The following is a 21,567-nucleotide window of genomic DNA, read 5'->3' as shown; positions in this document are numbered from 1 at the left end:
ATTTAATTATTAATTATCATTATCTTTTATAAACTCTAAAAATTAATAAAATTTATTTTTATATTAGAAGAATTACAAGTTATTTTTTTTCAAATTACTTTATTAATAATTATCACTATCTTTTATAAATTCTAAAGATCAATAAAATTTATCTATATATTTAAAAAATTCAAACTTCGAATTTAAAAAATATATAATATCCTCTCAATTTTAATTTTAAGGTACCACCTCTTCAGAAAAAATAAAATCTCAAATTCTCTTAGGAAAAAATAAGTAGGTTAAGTTCTTTGGGTTGTTTTGAGTCTAAAGGGGAGAGAGAGTAGTAAAAGAAGGGGAGGGAGAGAGATCGCAGTTTTTGTGATGAGAGGGTTCTTTCCCCAACTAAGATCCGTTCTCGTCTCATTCCACCCTTAGAAACCCTAATTCACACATTCATATCGTGTTTTTTTGCAGGTTTTTCATTTTTATGTATTAATTTACTGATTCGTTTATTGTTTGTTCATGTCTTTGGTTCTATAGTGATCAATCTTTGCACTTTGTTTTTTCACTCTGAAAAAAAGAAAAAGAAACCCTAATTATCAATGGTTACGACTGCTAAATCTTCTAACCATCACTCGCCGCCTAGTGCTCCGTCATCGGCGCAGCCCGGTGAAAGTAATAGCCCTAAATTCCAGCGGAAAAACCTTTCCTCTCCGTGGGCTCAGGTCGTTCGCGGCGGTGAGCCGGAATCAGCGGCCAGCATTCACCAATCGCCGCCGCCGTCGTCATCGTCGACGTCGTCCCTCGCTGCCGACCAAGCGCCGTCGTCTGATTGTTCCCCAAGGGCGATTCCGGCTTCGCCGCCGGTGGATAATTCTAATTCGGGTGGTATTGTAGATAATTCTGATGGTAGTGAGGGCAATGCGGGTCGTTCTAAGAGGCCCGCTTGGAACAAGGCTTCAAACGGCGGCGTCGAGGCTGGACCTGTAATGGGCGCTGAATCATGGCCCGCTTTGTCTGCATCCACCAAAGCTTCTGCTAAATTGCCAGCTGACTCGTCCTCCAAGACTGTTGCCGATGGATCACTCTCCACTTCTCAGGTTTGATTACAATGCATGCCCTATTTCTTATGATTATTGTAATTATTATTATTTTTTGTGGTAAATATATCTGTTTAGTTTATTGCTTGATTTTTTCAGTAAGTATTAAAATTATAGTGTAGGAAAGAAGTATGCCGTGCTCTCTTTCGTTGCTTAATCTATGAAACTTATTATGGTTGATGTTATTGTCTTCTTGCAAATTGTTTCTATAGATTTGGGTTTGCTGTAAATAATATAGCTGACAACATTTTATGAAGTTTGGTTATGAAAATTGCAAATGTATATTAAAATTATAAAACCTTAGTCTAAGGGTTGTTTGCAATGTATTAGGCTCACGGTGAATAGTCTATGATAAAAAAACTAATTTTTTGTTTATCTTGTAATATGTGATTATCAAACAGGGCATATCTTGGTAAGGAAGGATTTTAAATCTATATTAATAATATAGGTTAGTGCTGAGTTTTATCTTTTTGCTATGTTGCAGGGGTTGGTAACTTCGCAATCTCCTCAGAAACAAGCTACTACTAATGCAAAACCTAATTCTGCAACAAATTATAGCATGCCTAACAGACAAAGATCAGTGAAGCGGGTGAGTGGCAGCAACCTTGGGTCTGGTCCTGCCCAGAGCATTTTCTCCAACCCCCCCACAGCACCACCACCCCCACCATTTCCTGTGTACCAGCTCCCTCCAGTTAGCTATGCTAATATGGTACCAGTGATTCCTGACCCTGCTCCAAGAGATCAGTACCGGAGCAATAACTGGGATACTAGACCATTAGTTGGGGGTTTTGTGCCTGCGATGAATGAGCATCGGGGTTCTTCTCGCAGGGGTTATTTTGGGCCCAATCCACGAGGAGATGGTTCCTATCATAATAATTATGTTGGCAGACGGGATCAGGATCGTGGAAATTACACGAATACTAGAGATGCTAATGTACCCCAACCAAGGATGCCTCCAAGAGGGTTACTGAGGCACCCACCACCTAGTACTGCTGCATATGTGGGCCCTCAGCCTATTGGACCATATGCTAACCCTATTGGATTTCCTGGTTGGTTTATTTCTCCTTTCCACCAATTGTGTTTTTACAAAATAAATCACAAACTAAAATTTATCTAATGCTCCTTTTACTTTTTAGAGTTGTATTACTATCCAACAGTACCATTGGATCACTTTAGGGGCATGCCATTCTATGCTCCTCCTCCGCCTACAGCATTCTTTCCTGCACCAGAATCTCCTCTGTCCAATATGATAGTCAATCAAATTGAATATTACTTTAGGTAAATTTAATCTGCTGTCTATTATGTAGTCTGTCAACAAAATTTTAACAACTGAATTATCTAATCATCCTGATATGTTTTTGACAGTGATGCTAATTTAGTGAGAGATGAGTATTTAAGATCTAAGATGGATGAACAGGGTTGGGTTCCCGTTTCTTTGATAGCAAGCTTCCCTCGAGTATGTTAATTGTGGTTAAAGCAATACTTTCTGTATCTTTTCTGTTGAGCCTTTGAATATGTTGTACATCTCATACTTGGTTGTATGGTTGAATAAATCTTTGCCTTGCAGATGCAGAATTCATTTTTTTTAATTATTTTTTATAAATTGTTGTCATTCAGGATTTTTTTCTTTCATAGCTAACCCTAAAGCTCATTTGGCATCATTGCTTTGGTGCTGTTTAACTTTTACATCCCGATTGACTCATTTTGCTGGTTCTAGTTTTACATATAGATGGTTACTTTTCATCTATCTCTTACGAAGAAAGATACATTTTTCCCTTTAAAAGTGATTTTTTTTTTCAACAATATTCTGTAAAAATGAAAGTAATGTTGCCACAAATGGCTGTTAGAAATGAGAAAATAGGATTTTTTTTAATAATATGAATCTGCAAATGCTATATTCTTTTTACATCTTGATTAATGTTTGTTATTTGTTGTTTGTAACTGTTTGAGTTTTAATACTTTTCAAATATTGCTTGTGCAAGAAGAGCTTTGTCTTTTGTTTTTTCTTTTAATTATCCGTTGGCTCAAAGTTTCTGTTGAATACATACCATGGCACTGTTGTGAATGATGAATGCCACTGTTTAGGATGGCTATATGCTTCAGTGAGCTTTAGATATTAAGTTTGTTGTGCATTTGATTTATTTCATTTTAACATTTTTCCTACATTTACTACCACAATTTGATACATCTATCTGTATATATAGTACAGCCAATATGGATTATTGATGGTGGAATCCTTAAGGAACTGGTCAAAATTGACTGGGTGCTTGAGTGAGCTTTAGATTCATTGTTTGATCTTCACCTTATACTCTGGGATCGTTTACATGTCTCGGGCAGTTCAGCTAGTGGATCACTATTATTAATACAAACATACAAGTTATTGTATCATCAAGAAAAATAAAGTAAACAAACAGAGACCATTAATTTTGACACTGTTTGTATTCTAGTTTGTTATGTCTTCTATGAAAATAAATTACACAGTGACAATATTTTTGTTACTATATTGTGAAAAAAAAATAAAATTTTACTGTGAAAAAGTAAAATTAGGACATAGATAAGAGAACTTCCTTGTAGATTGGTATAGTTTGATGACTTTTTTCTTGTATATTGTTCCCCAAAATAGGCGTTCTAAGATTCTACTTTAAATTGTGGACTTGCTATATTAGCTTTGAAAATCACTGACCATTTCAGCCGTAATCTGTCAATGATTCTTTAAACTCGATTTATGGTTGAAGTACTTCTGGTGAATGTGTGTAGACGTGTGTGTTGGGACTAAGGTGGTTATTGCAGAAAGAACTGTTGTTTAACAGTAGATTATGATGCGATTAGTGAGTTTTTATCATTGATTTGTTTTATTAGCACCTTAGGTTTGCTTTTGCTCTATGGAATATCTTTTTGCAGGTTAGAAGTTTGACAAGCAGCACTCCGTTGATATTGGACTCCCTGAGAACTTCCACTATTGTGGAAGTGCAGGTAACCTGTTCTTTTACAGTATTTTTCATGTATCAATGTTTCAAATTATGCACTTGGCACACTTTTTGTACACATATCACTTCTATTCACTGGCATAAAGCATCAAGGAATCTTTGAAGGATAATTAATTCTTTTGTCTAACTGTATATTTCTCTCCCTCTCAACTTTGCTGCAGGGTGACAAGCTGAGGAGGCACAATGAGTGGATGAAATGGCTGCCCTCTGCTCGGCAAAGTGCTGATTCTGGTTCAGTATCTCCTGTTGGAGCAAGACACAATAACTTGGCAGCTGATTTTCAAACTAATACTCTGGAAGAAACAACTAAAGATGAAGGTCCAACCAGTCAGTCTCAACTCTCAAATGGCGGTGATGCTACAGGGAGCAGCAGTTAAAACTGTACTTACATAATTTACACCACCCTAAATTTCTTACCTTATCCAGTGTCCAGTATTCAGCCATGTGGTCGTTGATTTTAAGAGTTTTCCTTTTTTCCCATTTTTTTAGGTAATGAGAGCAGAGACTTGTAGAAGTTGATTCTACAGTCTCGATTTTGATAGAAATTGAGTCAGGTAGTGGTGACAAATAAGAATTATTCACTATTCTTACGGTCTAAAGAAAAAAAGAGAGAGAGAGAGAGAGAAGTAATCAGACATAAAAAAGATACTCCAGAATTTTGATTGAGGCGGATTTAATGAGATTATTAATTTGTATAGCATATATTTGATGTGAATGATTGCCCCCTCTCCTCTCTTTTCTTTATAATTTATGGCAGTATATGTAGATTGAGACTCTGTTTGCGGAAATTTCATTTCCTTACAATTCAAAGATTTTCCTTTTTCTACAGTTTGCGGAATTTTTTTATCTTAAAATTGAAACGTTTTTCTGTCAGTAAACTTCTGTTAGAACGTGGTTCTTGCCTTTTAAAGCTTCTTAATATTTCATGGTTAAATTATAGATTTAGTTTCGTGTAGTTTACACATATTTACTAATTCGTTCTTATATTTAGAAAAAAGTTAGGTTGCAGCTTTTATACTAGTATTTTGTTACATTTTACTCTTCATAGTTTATATTTTGGTTTCTGCCGTTGTAACAACCTTAAAAAAGAAGGTACTTGTGTATGAACTAAAACAATAGTTATTTTTAATATAAGGACTAGTATGTAATTTTTTTAACTTTTAAATTAAAATGTAACCTTTTTTTTTTCTTCAGTTTAGGAATTAATTTGTAAGCATATGAAATATAGGAATTAAAAATATTGTATAATTTGATCTTAAATATTCTAATTAAGTTTGTACAACTTTTGTAACAATTAAATACTTAATTAAGTCTAAATTTTTTATATGATATATTAATTTTTATAATGTATTCAAAAAATAATTTTTTTATATAAAAAATATTTAATATATTTGATATTTGAAATTTACACTAATTAAAATTTTATAGAATTAACTTTTCTATATGAATAAATTTGTAAATTTTTTAATGAGATAAGCAAACAATTCTTATATATCAACTCAAAATTTTATTAGTTAGTGTTTTTTTTTACTTGCTCTATCAATTAAATTAAAAATATATTTAAAAATTTCTATTTTTTGTCCTATTATATCTATCCAAAAAATTTACATATGTTTAGATTTTTTTTAACCGTAATAAAAAGTTTTTATTATATGTAAATTATTTTTAGTATTTTATTAACTATAATAATTATTTTTTGATTGATTTATGTATTTACAAAAGTAATAATTTTTATAAATTAATATATATGATCTTAAACAATAAATGATATTTGACTTAAATATATAAGTTTTGAGTATCTTTAAAATTAATGATTCTTTTATTTAGTGGCTCATTTTTAATATTTTTTAAATAAGTTCATAAAAACTTTATTTATTTTTGGTTTAAATATACTTTTAATCTCTATAATTATACTTATTTATGTATTAATTTTTAAATTTAAGAAAATTTATGTTTTAAGCCCTATATAAGTATTTTATTATATTTTAATCTTTATATGAATATTTTATTATATTTTAGTCCATAAGTATTTTATTACATTACAGTCACTGAGTTATAATATTGTTAAAATTGTTAACGACGGTGACCAAAACATTCATGATAAGAGTTAAAATATAGTAAAATGGTCGTGTAAAAACTAAAATATAATTTTTTTTAAACATAGAGATTATTTCATAGATAAGAACTCAATATATAATTTAACCATGTTTTACGTATAATATTTAATTTCTAACTTTTTTATGAAAACGAATGTTCAAACTTATTAAATTTTTAAAAAAACTCAAAAGACTAAAATGTAAAAAAGTAAGAAACATATGCATGATATAAATGTGAATTTAATAAAATCTGAAATTATGCTATAAATTAAAAAAATCATGTGATAGTTTTTATAATATTTTTTATACTATTTAATAAAATAAATATAAACAAATTATAATTTATTCCATGCATCTAGTTGTTATTGATTTTGATTTTTATAAAAATTAAATATTGGTCAATGTTACTAATGACTTGATATTTAACTATAACATGATAAATTAATTGTTGAATCAAATTGAAATTCTGATAATAAAATAAATTTACAAATCGTTAAAAGAAGTCTAATATTATTCAACTTTTAGTTTATCGAGAGATAAACAATGAGCAATACTATATTTTAGTTTAATTATACTTTTGATCATTGTCTTATGTGTTATTTTAATTTCTCAACTTTCTTTTGAGTTAATTAAGTTTTTTAATTATAAAATTTTACTCACTCATTAATTTTTTTCTACTTAAAGTTCTTAAATTTTAATTAAAATTTTTTACAAATTAAATTGTTATCTATTACAAATTAATTAGTTAAACTTAAAGTTGATAAAATGAGTATATTCAGTCGAGTTAGCTTGAACTTACTTTATAAAAATATAAGGATTAAATTTTAAATTTTGTTTTTGAATTAAATTTTGGTATTTTCAATCCAATTTGATCAAACTCTATTTTGTTAAGTTATCAAAACTTATTAAAAGTCTAAAAAGAATTAGGCTTGAATGGATGGATAATATTTTTACAAGCTTAAATTAGATTAGAACATTTTAGCCTAAGCTACTAAAATTTATTATCTAAAACGGACTGGTTTGAATGATTGAATAGTTCATTTATTAGCTGTAATAAAATATAAAAAATTAATTTTTTTTCTTTTTAAACCTTAAACTCATGTCTTACCCAAATTTTAAAATTTATTAATTATTTATTAAGCTTTTACTTTTAAACTTTTAAATTATTTTATGTCTTAGTTTAATTATCAATCCTCTAAAATTTTGATTAAAAAATAAAATTGATGAAAATTAAATTTATACAGTTTAAAAATAAAGAGATTTAATTAGCTCAAAAAATTAGAGAGTAAAATTAACATTAGAGAAAAACTAAAAGTACAATTAAGTTTTATATCTTTTTATTATATTCTCTACAGTTTCAAAGGTATTTCAGATTTTAAAAATTAAAATATATTTATTTTTTGTTTAATGAATAAGAAGATTTAATATTATTTATATATAGAATCCATTGTAAATAAATGTAGTTAGTGCACTAGTCTTATACGTTGAGAAGGATGGAAGTCAAAGAGGAAAGATAAAAAAAAAATTAGATATAATATTTAGAGTAACCATTTGTATACATTTAATCTTTTTATAATTTTTTTTCTCTCTCTTTGGTACACTTATGTGGGGTGTACATTTATAATTTTATTAATATTGTCTGTCCATTTGAAGCAGAAGCTTAGACTTCTTTAATGTGAGACAGCGGAAACATTGTAACTCTCTAGCATGGAAGAAACATTGTGACTCTTTAGTATATAAGAGACAACGAGTTGATTAGCTCTCTGAGTTGGATGGCCAGCATCCCAGAAAACGTATGCCGAAGGATTTAGACATGATCCACTCAAAGGGTTACATAGCGCTCCAATTTCAGTTGTCCCAGTCGCACAACACCCGAACCCAACATTCGAAAACCCTGCTTAATCATCGCCAATAAACTTCATATCAATGTTAATATACACAAGATTTTGCACTAGTAAATTTGTATAGAAAGTGACCTGTGCTGAAAGGATTCTGTATGATGTTAAGCAGAGGAGAATAGACATCAATGAACTTAATGTCATAATTGGTAAGACCACTTCTCATAGAATTAACCGCTGCTGATAACAAGCCATTGAATATCTGAGCTTGTTGATTCACAAAGAGTGCACACAGCCTAAATGGCCCCCCTCCTACAGTTCTAGCTCCAGGCAAGCATCCCAGTGGCAATGTACTCAGCACCCACACTCGTCTTGCTCCCAGTTGATATAACCTCTTCGCGCATGTCATGTAATAACTGGCATTAATTTTGTGTTCATCTCACTTCAAACCAAAATAAATTGTCTATACTACTAATAACTACCCTTTGTGTTTGTCCTCATTTATAACAAAATTAAAAATATTACTAGTCTACGTTTAAAATGTGATGCATCACATTATCAGAAAACTGAGGTGTTGGTGCTGATTTAACTCTGATGCCTAACATATTTTTAGTGTTAATGATAAAATTAACTGAACGGTAGCTGATGAACCTGGAGGAAATGTGAAGCCCAACCAACTAATTGATTGGCATATAAGGGGAAAGGTTGGAGTTTGCGCAACGTCAGTGAATAGGTAATGGCAATGTCATTGTTGCCCGATGAAAATAGGTACAAGCCGTTGGAAATTATGTAAGCCGCACGTTGTTCTCCAACAAGTGCTCTCAACCTTCCTATGTAATCTTCAAACATTCGCAATTGGGCCGATAATGTTAAAACTCCCTGATCATATCAGAAGCATAACAACTTTAAGAAATTATCAACCAACAACATTCATGTTATATACAAACACAGGTAGGTGGATACCGAAATAGTATTTTTAAATTTACAAAGTTTAGAACTGATTATTTGTAACACTCGTCAATTTGAAAGAATTTTCATGGATATTGACTCCGAATGACGTTTATGGAGTGAAAGGGTGACCACATATTAAAATATGAATATTGTTAATCAATGATTTAATAAACTTGGTATATTAATAGTATTTTTAATAATTTTTTAACTAGTGTATTAAATGAACATATTTATATTTACCTTAAAATATTATAAAGTGAATATTACCTGCATGACAGCCGTCATGTCGTCATTCCCTGAGCCACCTGAAGCAAAGCATACCCCAGTGGGAAGGTCTTGAACCCTTAAGTTACGGTCAAGATATGCTGGCAACGTTTCTTTGATTCCCAAACCCGATGCTGCGTAGAATATATTAACATTCAAGTCATAAATGGAGAAACATACAGTAAATAAAACTACTAATTAATTATTCGACAAAAAAATGTGCACATTTTCTAAACACAAAAAATGGTGCTCTGATTGTTTTGGTTTTCATGTCCCTGAGCTTCATTTTTATCAATCAGATATCTTCACGTAAATGAGAACATATGAACTTTGAGATGAGGCAGCACCCAGAAATGATAAACAATTATCCAGATGAACTAAAAGCTGCAGAAGCATGAGATGAAAATAGTTTTTATTTTTTTCTTTGGGAGAAACGAAAATGCCTTGTTACGTGTGGTTTGGCCGGTTAGTAGAAAAACACCATGAAGGCAACTTTTCATTTGCAGACTAAACACGTAGTTTGGCTGTTACCTTTTCTATTTAAATTTTAATTATTTTCAATTGTCCAGTAAAAATTAATTTATTTAGTAAAATTAATATTATTTATTTTAAATTTAAGATTTTTTTTATCTCAGATATAACATTTCTGTTCAACATATATTTTCTGTGTTCATTTTAATGTACAAAATTAGAATATATTGATAATCAGACATCCAAAAATAAATTAAAATAAATACTATTAAATAATTTTTATTGAAATATTTAATAGTAAAATTAAAGACAATAAATATTATAAATATTATATAACAGTAAAAATATATTACTTATTTAAGAAATGCTATGATGTTTCTTTTAATCTTTTATCATGAATAAATATATAGTTTTTATTTTATTATATAATTTATAATTTTTAATAAATGAATTTAAAATATTGAAAAATATAATACATTTATTTTATATATTTAATGAAAATTAAATATTTTCTACTTGATTAATAAATATGTTGTTTTAAGATAGATATTTTATTCAATTCTTAAATTATATGTTAGTTACTCAAATATAAACACTGTTATTGTATAAACAAGCAAGTTTATTAATAATTGATAGAATTTTAAAATGATTATCATAAATATTTTTTGAAATTTTTCCACGTGTTTAGACAATTAAAAATTTAATAATAGTTACACAATAAATTATATCATTAGATCTATATCACTATATATATATATATATATATATATATATATATAATTATTATTAATTTTTATAAAGAGGGTATCAATACTGCACTCATAAATAAATTTATAACTTTTTTTAACAAATACAGTTAAAACTATTGTAGTTAAAATTTTAAAAATAGTTACACAATAAAATATATCAGTGGATCTATATCACCCATAAAGTAGATTTATAGATATAAATTTATTATTTAATAATTTCATAAAGAGGGTATCAATACCCTTTTAAATATAGACTCTAAGAATTTTACCTTTTTGACTATTCTTTAGAATGTCAAGTATCTACTGAACACTTTTTCTAAATAACTTAAAATAGCATTTGCCGTCAACGAACGTCAATTTTATAGGATTGCATTTCGAAAGCTTGAAACCGATGTCCCTAATGTGTTAAAAAATGGATATTATACGTTTATATATCTCTGTTCAATATAATAATAAGTAGAGCCCTTTTATATATCTCAACTGTGAGAGCAAAAATCAAACATAGTTCATAAATCTTGTGCACATTGAGTAAAGAGAAAGGAATAATGTGCGTGTGGATATAGTTACCTACAAAATCCGAGAGAACTTTTCCATCGCAGAATCTTCCGGTTGGTATTCCTCCATAGAAATTTCTTCCATAAGGAGGAAAGTTGCACTTAGTCAACGTTAGAAGGTTGTTATTGTTTCCCGTATCAAGGATTGAATCTCCAAATGCAAACAATGCTGGAACTGCACCATTACCACCTACTGCTATATGAACTCCGTTAGCAAAGAAAACCAAAACAGCCGTTACTAGTCTCTCCCAGAATAACTTATCCATTTTCCTTCTCTGTTCATTCTCTTCCAACGAAGTGAAATTATTTATAGATACCAACTTTGTTTCAAAGCATGTATATTATATTGAGGAAATTCATATTTCATTTTAATTTATCTCGCATTTAATAGACATTAAAATAAAGAATAGGTTGACCTCATTTAATGAATATTAGAAACGCCATAAACACAAAATGTAAACATAATAAATTCACGTTAGAACTTAGAATAAAATATGTTTTGACAAACAGTAGAAAGTGACCTAAGATTTTGTTGAATTAAAAGTAAATTTTTTACTTAAAAATGTAATCAATGCCTTCTGATTAAAAAATTATATTATTATTTAAACTTAAAATACAGATTATGTTAAAATCTGTTTTTAAATTTTAATAGAAAAACATGTGCTTATAAAAAATAATAAAATATTGGACACAGATACATTTATAATAAAAAATTATTGATTTTAAAAATAAATATAAATATTTTTTTGCTATTAATAAATATAAATTATTAATTATAATATAAGAATCTTATTAGTTATCACACAACTAAAAAATATATATAATTATTTTACGTTGAAATGAATATTTCTTATCATATTATAACATTTTTTTAAGTTCCTGTTGTTTGAAGTTATTGCATTGATGACAAAAATTTATTTACAATTTTTTTTATTAAAATATTAAATAGATATTTTTAATAAATTAAATTATTATTATTTATTCAAAATTATTTATTTATTTTTCTCTCTGTTGTTAAAATAAATTTTTTTTATGATTTCACTCGATTAATATAATATTTACACATATATATTATTTTGCAATCTAATTTTGATATTAAATAATATATTATAAATGTATATTTTTAAACATTGAGAGCCCGTTTGAGACAATACGATTAATGGTTATATAAATATAAAATATGATAAGATCTTATCATGTTTTATCTTTGATGTACATTAAGATAATATAATAAAATATTAAAATATTATATCATCTTGTTTAATGTTGAAAATAAATAAAAATTAGTAAAATAAAATATAAATTTATTTTGATAACAAAATCACTTTTTTATTAAAATTTTTATAATTTTTTAAACAAAATATTTTTATTTAACCATTTGGCCTTTTAATAAAAATTTAAAATATTTGTATACATATAATATTAAAATTTGATATAAAATTATAATATTTTTAGTTAATTTTTTACAATTGAAATTATTTTTTTGGAAAAAAATTAATCAAAAAATTAAATTATAAAATTTTTAAAATTAATTTATAGAATGCTTAAAATATTTTTATATATATTTTAAATAATTTTAAAAATATAATTTTCTACAAATATTTTTTACTAAAAATGTTCATATTGTTTTCTGTATAAAATTTATTTATATTATATTTTTAAATAATTATTTTTATAAAATATTAAAAATAGCATAAAGTATGAGTTCTAATGGTTCTTGATAACTAAAATTGAATATTTGTTTCTTTTAGGTATTTTTTAGTAAAATATTTAAAACTCAATTAAATATTTAGAATTCATAAGAATAAAAATGAGATAATCAAGTGTGAAAAAAAGTTAAGATAATCAAACTTATAAATATTATTTTATAAAAAAAAATTATGATATATTTTTAAGTCATATACTTTTATTATTTTATTTAATAATTTTCTAAGAACTTATTCTTAAAAATAATAGAAAATTAATCTATGTAATTTATTTATCAATAAAAATTGAAAAATAATATCAATACTTTTTTACATAACCAATATTTATTAACTTAATAATCTTTTTCAATTGATTTAAAAATTCTGGTACCTTTTAATCTTTTACACACAGTATTCAATTTCCGCTTGAATTTTTATTTTTTAATGTAAAATAAAGTGTCCTATTTATTAAATATAAAAAAAATTAAAGACTGAAAATATGAAAAATCCAGAAACGTATGCATGATATGAATATAAAATTAATAAAATTAAATTAGGCAATTAATGAAAGATAGAATAAATGTATATAGTATTTTAAAAATATACAATATTTTCATTTTTAATTTAAAATAATACAATTAATAAGAATATATTATAAATTTATCTATAATAATACATACCTACCTGTAAATAAATATAGTGGATTTAATGCACTACACTTGTGCGTTTAAAACGATGGAAGAGAAGGAAGAAAGAGAAAAAGAATTACATAAAGAAACAGACATAATATTAAGAGTCATAATTTATTTATTTAATTTATTACAGCATTTATTATATCTCTGACCTTTGGTATACATATTTCTCTTCGTTAAAAGTTGGATAAACTTACATGGGGCGTACATCTATAATTTTTGTAATATGAATTATCCTTCTAATTAATGCGAGACAGAAGAAACATTAAGCATTGTTACTTTGAAGAATAGAAGAGACAACGAGTTCATATGCTTTCTGAGTTGGATGGCCAGCATCCCAGAATACGGATGTCGAAGGATTTCCACACGTTTGACTAAAACGGTTACATAGCACTCCAAGTTCAACCGTCCCAGTCGCACAACACCCCAACGCAACATTCACAAAACCTGAAATTATTATAACCATCACCATGTTGATGATATCAGTGTTCATTTACACTAATAAATAGTAAATTAATCAGTGACGTTGTGTAGAAAATCACCTGAGCTTGAAGGATTTTGAATGATATTAAGCAGAGGAGTGTACACATCGACGAACCTAATGTCAGAATTGGGAAGAGTGGTTTTCATAGAATTGACCGCGGATGATAACTTGCTATTGAATGACTGCGCATTTAGATTGGTTAAGGGTTCACATGCTCTTAATGGTCCTCCACCTGCACTTCTAGCTCCGGGCAAGCATCCCAGTGGCAATGTACTTAGCACCCACACTCTTCGTGCTCCCAGTTCGTATAGACTCTTCGCGTACATAATAATTAACATTAATTATGTGTTCACAACACTTCAAACCATAAATAAATTGTCTATATTTATAGTTAGCCTTACAGTTTCTTCATTGGCATAATATTTTTCTAATAATTAAAAATGAAAATATTAGTATAAATATCGCAAGTCATTGTTATACGTATTGTATATTACCAAAAAATTAAACTATAATAATAAAGATGAAGCATAACGTCTAATATATTTTATGTTAATGGCAAATTAAATTACTTCAATGATAGTTGACGAACCTTGAGGAAATTTGAAGCCCAGCCAACTAATTGATCAGCATAAAGTGGGAAAGGTTCCAGTCTCCTTGACTGATAGGTAATGGCAATGTCATTGTTGCCAGATGAAATAAGGTACAAGCTGTTGGAAATTATCTCATCTGCACGTTGTTGTCCAACACTTGTTCTTAGCTTTCCTATGTATTCCTTAAACAGTCCCAGTTGGGCCGATAGTGTTAAAACCCCCTGATTATCAACATAACATTGTTAAGAATGAGGTAGCATCATTCATTCATATAAAAATGCAAACAAAGCGATTATAGCTCATTACAACTAGTGACCTTGTGTTAGTCAAGAAATAAAAACGTATACACATTATATTAAAATAATATTCAAAATTAGGATAAATATACATTAATGATTTTTTTTTAATTTCTTAACTTGTATAGTAGTGCACGTGTTAGTATTTTATTTGTCTAACCTGTATGCGAGCGGTCGTGTCGTCATTCCCTGAGCCACCTGAGGCGAAGCATACCCCAGTGGGAAGGTCTTCAGTCTTCAAGTTACCGTCAAGATATGCTGGCAACGTGTCTTTGATTCCCAAACCCGATGCTACATACAATATATTCACATTCAAATCATATATAGTTTTTTTTTTTTTTTCATTACGGTATCAGAAATAAAATGGGAATCATTGACTATATAAAAAAAAAACGTGCACACGTTTTGAAGACACAAAAATGGTGCTCTTATTATTTTGCTTTTTCTTAATAATTCTCGAAAGCATAATTTTTAACTTTCAAATATCCCCACCCAATTGAGATTATCTCGACTTTGAGAAAAGTTTTAAGTAAGCATGCAACTAGCTAGGATGAGGCAGCACCGAAAAATGAGAATTTTCTGATAATTAAGTCATGAGGAAATAAGAAATAGAAATGCCTTGATTACGTATGGATTGGTTTAGCAAGTTAGTATAAAAACAGGATGAAAGCAACTTTCGCATATTGGAAATTAAAAACGTATTTTGATTCGGAAAGATTCTCAATAAATTTAAATGTTAACCAGGCACATGGTTCTAAAATATCTTGAAATAGCATTTCCATCATCATATTTCCAGTCTACGAATGTCGTTTTCAGGAATGAATTTCTAAAGCTTGAAACCAACGTACATGTTAAAAAATGACTGTTATAAATTTAATCTTCTATATCCTTTTATTTCAATAGAATTATAATTGGCACCCTTTATATATACTAAAGTAAAAATCAGTCACGTTCATAAATCTTGCTCATCATGTAAATTAAGCGAAAGGAATGTGTATAAATATACATTGGCAGTTATAGTTACCTATCAAATCTGAGGGAATTTTTCCATCGCAGAATCTTCCTGTAGCTTTTCCTCCTTCGAAATCCATTCCATACGGAGGAAAATTGCATTTACTTAACGTTTGAAGGTTGTTATTGTTTCCTGTATCAAGGATTGAGTCTCCAAATGAAAACAATGCCGGAAATGTTCCATTAGCACCTGCTGCTATAGAAACTCGGTTGGCAAAGAAAATCAAAACAATTGTTACTATGCTCTTCCTAAATAACTGATCCATTTTCCTACACCTGATAATTTTCTTGCAACGTAGCGAAAGTATTTATAGACAGCAACTTTGTTTCAAATCATAAATGCAGGAAAGGATGTTTCTGTATAAGAATGTTTAAATCTCTAATTTATCTGTCATTTAATTGAAAATTTAATGTATATGAAAAAAGAGATAGACACAAAATGTAAATACATAATACAGTTCTGTTAGAATTTAGGATGAAAAAACATTCTTATAGACTTATACATTAAATAGGGTTTTTAATTTTAACTTATAATTTAAAATACATTGTATTCATACACTAGTTAATCAAACTTCATTTGTTTGTTAGTAAAAAATATGTTTTCCTTAAAAACAAAGACAAAATTAAATATGAATACGCGAGTCTGTTATTTTATCTCACAATAAAATCTTTTCAAATTTATAATCAATTCATTTTGATCTCGAAAGCAGTTAGTCATTAAAAAATATTTTCAATTCTTCCGTTACAGATTTAAGTATGTGACTTATATTTTTGTCTAACTTTTTACTGTTCAAATTAAATAATAAAAAACAAATGAAGTTGGGATTACGTTTCGATACTATCAAATCTTCTCATTAACATAATTAATTCATTATTCATTTTTATTAACTAGGTATAAAAATGATTTAAAAGATGTACATATTGTGACAATAGTTTTAAAATTACAAATTTAGATTGTACAACTTTTACTATTTAACTTAAATAATATAAACAAATAAAGTTGAAATCTTTTTAATAATACACTTGATACTATCAAATCTTCTTAGTACACATAATTCATCATCTGTTTTTGTTGACATACTATGCATAAAAAAGATTTAGAAAATGTACATTCTGTGAAAATAATTTAAAAATTATAAATTGGATCACACAACTTTTACTATTCAACTTAAATAATAAAAACAAATAAAGTTGGAATTCTTCTAATAATGCACTTGATACCATCAAATCTTCTTATTACACACAATTTAATTCATCATCTGTTTTCGTTGATTAAGCATAAAAAAGATTTAAAAGATGTACATCTTGTGCGAATAATTTAAAAATTATAAATTTGAATCGTACAACCTTTATTATTCGACTTGAATAATAAAAACAAATAAAGTTACAAATCATTTTGATAATACACTTTGATACTATCAAATCTTCTTATTACACATAACTAATTCATTATCCATTTTTGTTTACTGTGCATAAAAAGGATTTAGAAGATATACATCTCATAAGAATAGTTTTAAAATTATAAATTTGGATGTACAACCTTTACTATTCAACTTGAATAATAAAAATAAATAAAGTTAGAATCCCTCTGATGATAATACACTTGATACTATAAAATTTCTTATTACACACAATTAATTCATCATCCGTTTCGTTGACTATGTATAAAAAGGATTTAAAAGATGCACATCTCGTGATAATAGTTTTAAAATTATAAATTTGAATCCTACAGCCTTTACTATTCAACTTAATAATAAAAACATATAAAGTTAGAATCCTTCTGATAAGAAGATAATAAGCATGATACTATCAACAAGAATAATTAATTTTAATAATTAATATAAAAATCATATCCACAATATATTTTAATTATTTAATGTAAAAATCTTTACATTGACAATGCATTAATTCATTTTAATAATAAAAATAAATTTTCAATAATCATTTATGTTTAGTATATATTATTTTTAGCAAATATAACATTAAATACTAATATGCTTTTGGATTTTATTACATTAAAATATGTTTTAATTAGTATATATGGAATATATAGCATTTAATTTTTTATTAATAAATTTCTAATAATATTTATATATACATATATATATATATATATGAAAAATTATTCATCTAATAAATATATTACAATTAATGAATAATACTTAATTACATTTATAATAATCAATTTAATTTAATTTCTTGCAATACATATTAGAATATAATCAATTGTATTAATGTTATACTTAGAAATTAAGAAATAAAGTATTATATTTTTTTTTGAATTTTATTATTTAAAATATATTTATATATAGAATTTATTCTAAATAATTATAATATAAGTAAATATTTTAATTTATATTTACTTTTATACATTGAATATATAAATTATTCATAGTTTTTATTGCATGAATATCGGTTCCTCTAATAAAAATACTGTAAATAATTATATCATTAATATTTAATATAAAATTATTTTATTAAAAAATTAAAGATACATTTAATAGATATAACATTTGACATTATTGCGTGTGCATTTGTATTTTAATATTTGAAAACATGTTTATGAATTAAATTTATTATTAATAATAAAAATACTAAGATTTTTTAGTACATATTTTAGTATTTATATATTTGTAGATATGAGTTCTGTAAACTATAATAGTACTAAATTGTATGATATGATATGTTTATAATATCAGCTGATTAGTTATATATCAAAATCATCACTTTTTCTTAGAAAAAAAAATTATCACTTTTTAGCGAAAAAGCATCACTTATTACCTATTTGTTAAAATATTAATATTTTAACTATAAAAATATATCAATCTATTTTAAGTTATTATGTAATTTCTATCTTTGATGTAATTATTATAAAATTATTATTTTTATGGATTTTAAATTATGTTATTCTCACAATAATATATATAGTTCTCACACAATTAAGAATTTCAAGAACATTAATCTGAATTCATTATTCTTTAATGTTTAACCTGAATTCTTGTAGTTGAGAAAAAAAAAATTTCTTGAGCAAGGTCGTAGGACTGTGAAAATGATAGTCTCAATAAAGAATTCTAAAATTTTTATTTGTTAACTGCTCTCTTATTTTTATCTAAATGGAGAAAGGAGAGTTTTCTTATAATTGTATTTGTAATTATACTTTTAATGATTTTATATTAAATCATTAATTAGAGTCACAGTACAAGTTACATGAATCACTGTCACGAGATTATTAAAATAATATAATAAAATAATGTATAATTTTATAAATAAAATAATGTAATTTTATAGAATATATTTTAAAATTTATTTATATAAATTAATTTTTTAAAATTAATTTTTTAATTTAGTTTGTACATTTGTTTTTGTATTGTACTTTTTAGAAAATAAAATCTTTAAAGAAAATATTGATACTAATAAATTATCACATATAATATGCAATGTACTATTAAGTATGAATTATTAGTGAGTGATATTTAAGTACCTTTATAAATACTTTTTAAAATTTGAGAAACATCTTGGCTATGATGAGTTCTTAAGAACCATCACCATTAAAGTTTTTAATAAAAAGAAAGAAGTATGAATTATCAAAACTGTAGATAATTTTAAAAGGAGAAAAATTATAGTTTTTTTTATCAGTTAATATAAAAACTATCTTAACTCGTCATAATTTATTAAAATGAAAAAAAGCATATCTGCTATTATTTTTGGTATGAACTAATGCCTTTTAGGTTTTTACCCAAAGCGATAAAGTAAATAATGATATCGGTGATGTATTATTATCATGAAACGAAATATTACCTTGATAACACTATCAATAAGTATTAAAACTAATTTTATTTATAAATGATAAAATAATAAGAGGATAGAAATTAAAATAAAATTTTCATGTAACGAATATCAAAGTAAATTAAAAATAACCTTTCTTATTCCAAATTTGCAAACTATATAATATCACAGATAAAAGAAAGAAAACTCAGATCATATAATTTTATCAAGTTTTGATTAAATTATTATTATACTTTATAATTTTATAGATATACACTAGTTAATTTTTAATCAAAATTTTTATATAAATATTTTGATTATAATTTTTTCATAAAAGTAATAAAAAATGTTTTAATTGCATAGGAAACAACACTGTTTATTATATTAAAATTATAAATACTGGTATGAAATTTAATTCAATCATAGCAAGTTGATTATTTTTTTCACTTTTTCATGGATTAACTGTTATATGTACTATTGGAATTATTCGATAGAACTTTTAATTGATTACACCTTTGAATATTGTCCGATCAACAAAAGTAAAAGAAAAAACCATATATATCGTGTTCAAGCAAAATATAGTTTCTTTGACATATATATGTCTATTTTTATGTGGTGTTGTCTTCAAGATCGTCTTCCTACAGCGATAAATTTGCATCAGCATGGTATTGTTAATTCAGAAGTACATTGTAATTTTTGCGCAGTTTCTGAAGAGATACTTGCTCATTTATTCCTAAATTGCAATATATCTTATATGTTGTCGAAGGAGTGTTTGTCATCGTGTAGAATAGCTTTATTAGTACCAAATGATTTGGTAGATTGGTGTTTAGTAATTCAATATATATTTACGTTACAAAATTTGAATTTGGGTTGGTTTACTGTGACTGTGTTATGGATATTATGGAATGAACAAATCTCGCATCCCTTCAAACAAAAAAATGAATTGATGGCTGATTTACTGTTTCAAGTTAAATGGTTTTCATAGGAATGGCTAGTTGCAAAAAGCAAGATAATTGGGTAGCTTTGGTGATTGGAATGAGGACCCTGGTAGATGTTTATTATGATCAGATTTACTGTGTGTCTGATGTGCATATATTAGAAGATGGGAGTTTGAACCAATAATGTGGTTAATGCTGTAGATGTATATTTCTGGTCTGGAATTGTGAATTTTGAGTTTTGTAGAATAGGTATTTCTACATAATGTGTAGTGGGGTTTGTTTTTTTGGGTTTTTACCTTCGAAATTTACAATTATATAGCCTCATTGTATAGTTGCTGTGACATTACTGCAGGTACTCTTACTTTTCTTTTTTTTATATCTCTTTGGTACTTCTGATACCTTATTTTCATAAAATGTAATTGTTGCTGATAAAAAAAAAAAAAGAATACATTTGTGAGAATTAAGTTTTAAAGTATAAAAAAAAGATAATATTCTTTTTAATAAATAATTTTCAACTCTTGAAAATTTATAGATAATTGAAGTCTTTAATAATTTAATTTTTGTAGTTAAAAATCATACTAATAAAAATATTCTAATCTAATTTTTTTTAATAAATAGTAATTTTAGACTCGTAAAGTTGATTCTTAGTTTAATGTGTAATAAAAGCTATATCAACCTAGGAATACAACATCTAAGTATATAACAATTGTACTTTTGTAATGAAACTAATATTTTCTTGCTTATATGGCTATGGGGAACCATTTGTTATTCTACAATAGATGACAAGATAAGTGTAATGCTTTAACAGGATAAAATAACTACTTTTGTTAAATAAATTTTGATGAGAATAATCATAATAAAGCACACTATAACAACTCCATATCATCATCATATATACGGGGAAAACAACGAAAAAACTCCAGAAAAACTATAAATTTTATTATTCAAATAAATAAAAATAAACATTTCTTAATTGGAGGAAAAATATGGAAATGTGAGTTGGATGCCTATTAATATTAAATCTAAAAGCAGTGCTGACATTCACACGAAAGACCTCGATCATAAACTGAACAAAATACTCATTTTCTTTGAAGATAAAAATCAAACTTAATCGAGC

At 26.5% G+C, this 21,567-nt stretch overlaps 2 protein-coding genes and 1 pseudogene across 4 annotated transcripts; 1 reads left to right on the top strand and 2 right to left on the bottom strand.

The window, feature by feature from the left end:
- The first annotated feature begins 275 nt into the window (after positions 1 to 275).
- LOC113846723 (la-related protein 1C-like) lies at positions 276 to 4,890 on the top strand. 3 transcript variants are annotated; one of them, XR_003501715.1, is made up of 7 exons: positions 289 to 1,079; positions 1,564 to 2,128; positions 2,216 to 2,357; positions 2,445 to 2,535; positions 3,289 to 3,481; positions 3,981 to 4,052; positions 4,228 to 4,764. XR_003501715.1 is itself a non-coding variant. In XM_027475294.1 (7 exons), the coding sequence occupies exons 1-6, from the start codon at positions 582 to 584 to the stop codon at positions 4,441 to 4,443; spliced, it is 1,584 nt and encodes a 527-aa protein (XP_027331095.1). In that variant the 5' UTR covers positions 289 to 581; the 3' UTR covers positions 4,444 to 4,447; positions 4,556 to 4,777. The 3 variants fall into 3 exon arrangements, 2 of the variants coding, with proteins under 2 accessions (XP_027331093.1, XP_027331095.1); XM_027475294.1 differs by lacking the exon at positions 3,289 to 3,481 and having other exon boundaries at positions 4,228 to 4,447; positions 4,556 to 4,777; XM_027475292.1 differs by lacking the exon at positions 3,289 to 3,481 and having other exon boundaries at positions 276 to 1,079; positions 4,228 to 4,890.
- A 2,942-nt stretch (positions 4,891 to 7,832) lies between these two features.
- On the bottom strand, positions 7,833 to 13,502 carry LOC113874207 (annotated as a pseudogene).
- A 129-nt stretch (positions 13,503 to 13,631) lies between these two features.
- LOC113874206 (GDSL esterase/lipase At1g23500-like) lies at positions 13,632 to 16,013 on the bottom strand. Its single transcript, XM_027512431.1, has 5 exons — positions 15,761 to 16,013; positions 14,897 to 15,027; positions 14,440 to 14,661; positions 13,909 to 14,164; positions 13,632 to 13,813 (listed from the first exon to the last, which is right to left on the bottom strand). The coding sequence occupies exons 1-5, from the start codon at positions 16,011 to 16,013 to the stop codon at positions 13,632 to 13,634; spliced, it is 1,044 nt and encodes a 347-aa protein (XP_027368232.1).
- Between the last annotated feature and the right edge of the window lie 5,554 nt (positions 16,014 to 21,567).

The sequence above is a fragment of the Abrus precatorius genome, unplaced genomic scaffold, assembly GCF_003935025.1.
Source record: "Abrus precatorius isolate BTA unplaced genomic scaffold, Abrus_2018 Scaffold8, whole genome shotgun sequence".
NCBI classification, from domain to species: Eukaryota; Viridiplantae; Streptophyta; class Magnoliopsida; order Fabales; family Fabaceae; genus Abrus; species Abrus precatorius.
Note: the sequence above shows the minus strand (reverse complement) of the source record. Positions and strands in the feature narration are given on the sequence as shown.

What these genes read in the sequence shown, in the direction of transcription:
- LOC113846723 (XM_027475292.1), top strand. Translation starts at nt 582, where the DNA reads ATGGTTACGACTGCTAAATCTTCTAACCATCACTCGCCGCCTAGTGCT. An exon ending in GATCACTCTCCACTTCTCAG is followed by an intron (nt 1,080 to 1,563) that starts GTTTGATTACAA and finishes GCTATGTTGCAG; the next exon opens with GGGTTGGTAACTTCGCAATC. An exon ending in TAACCCTATTGGATTTCCTG is followed by an intron (nt 2,129 to 2,215) that starts GTTGGTTTATTT and finishes TTTACTTTTTAG; the next exon opens with AGTTGTATTACTATCCAACA.
- LOC113874206 (XM_027512431.1), bottom strand. Translation starts at nt 16,013, where the DNA reads ATGGATCAGTTATTTAGGAAGAGCATAGTAACAATTGTTTTGATTTTC. An exon ending in AATTCCCTCAGATTTGATAG is followed by an intron (nt 15,028 to 15,760) that starts GTAACTATAACT and finishes TATTGTATGTAG; the next exon opens with CATCGGGTTTGGGAATCAAA. An exon ending in GGGCTTCAAATTTCCTCAAG is followed by an intron (nt 14,165 to 14,439) that starts GTTCGTCAACTA and finishes ATGTACGCGAAG; the next exon opens with AGTCTATACGAACTGGGAGC.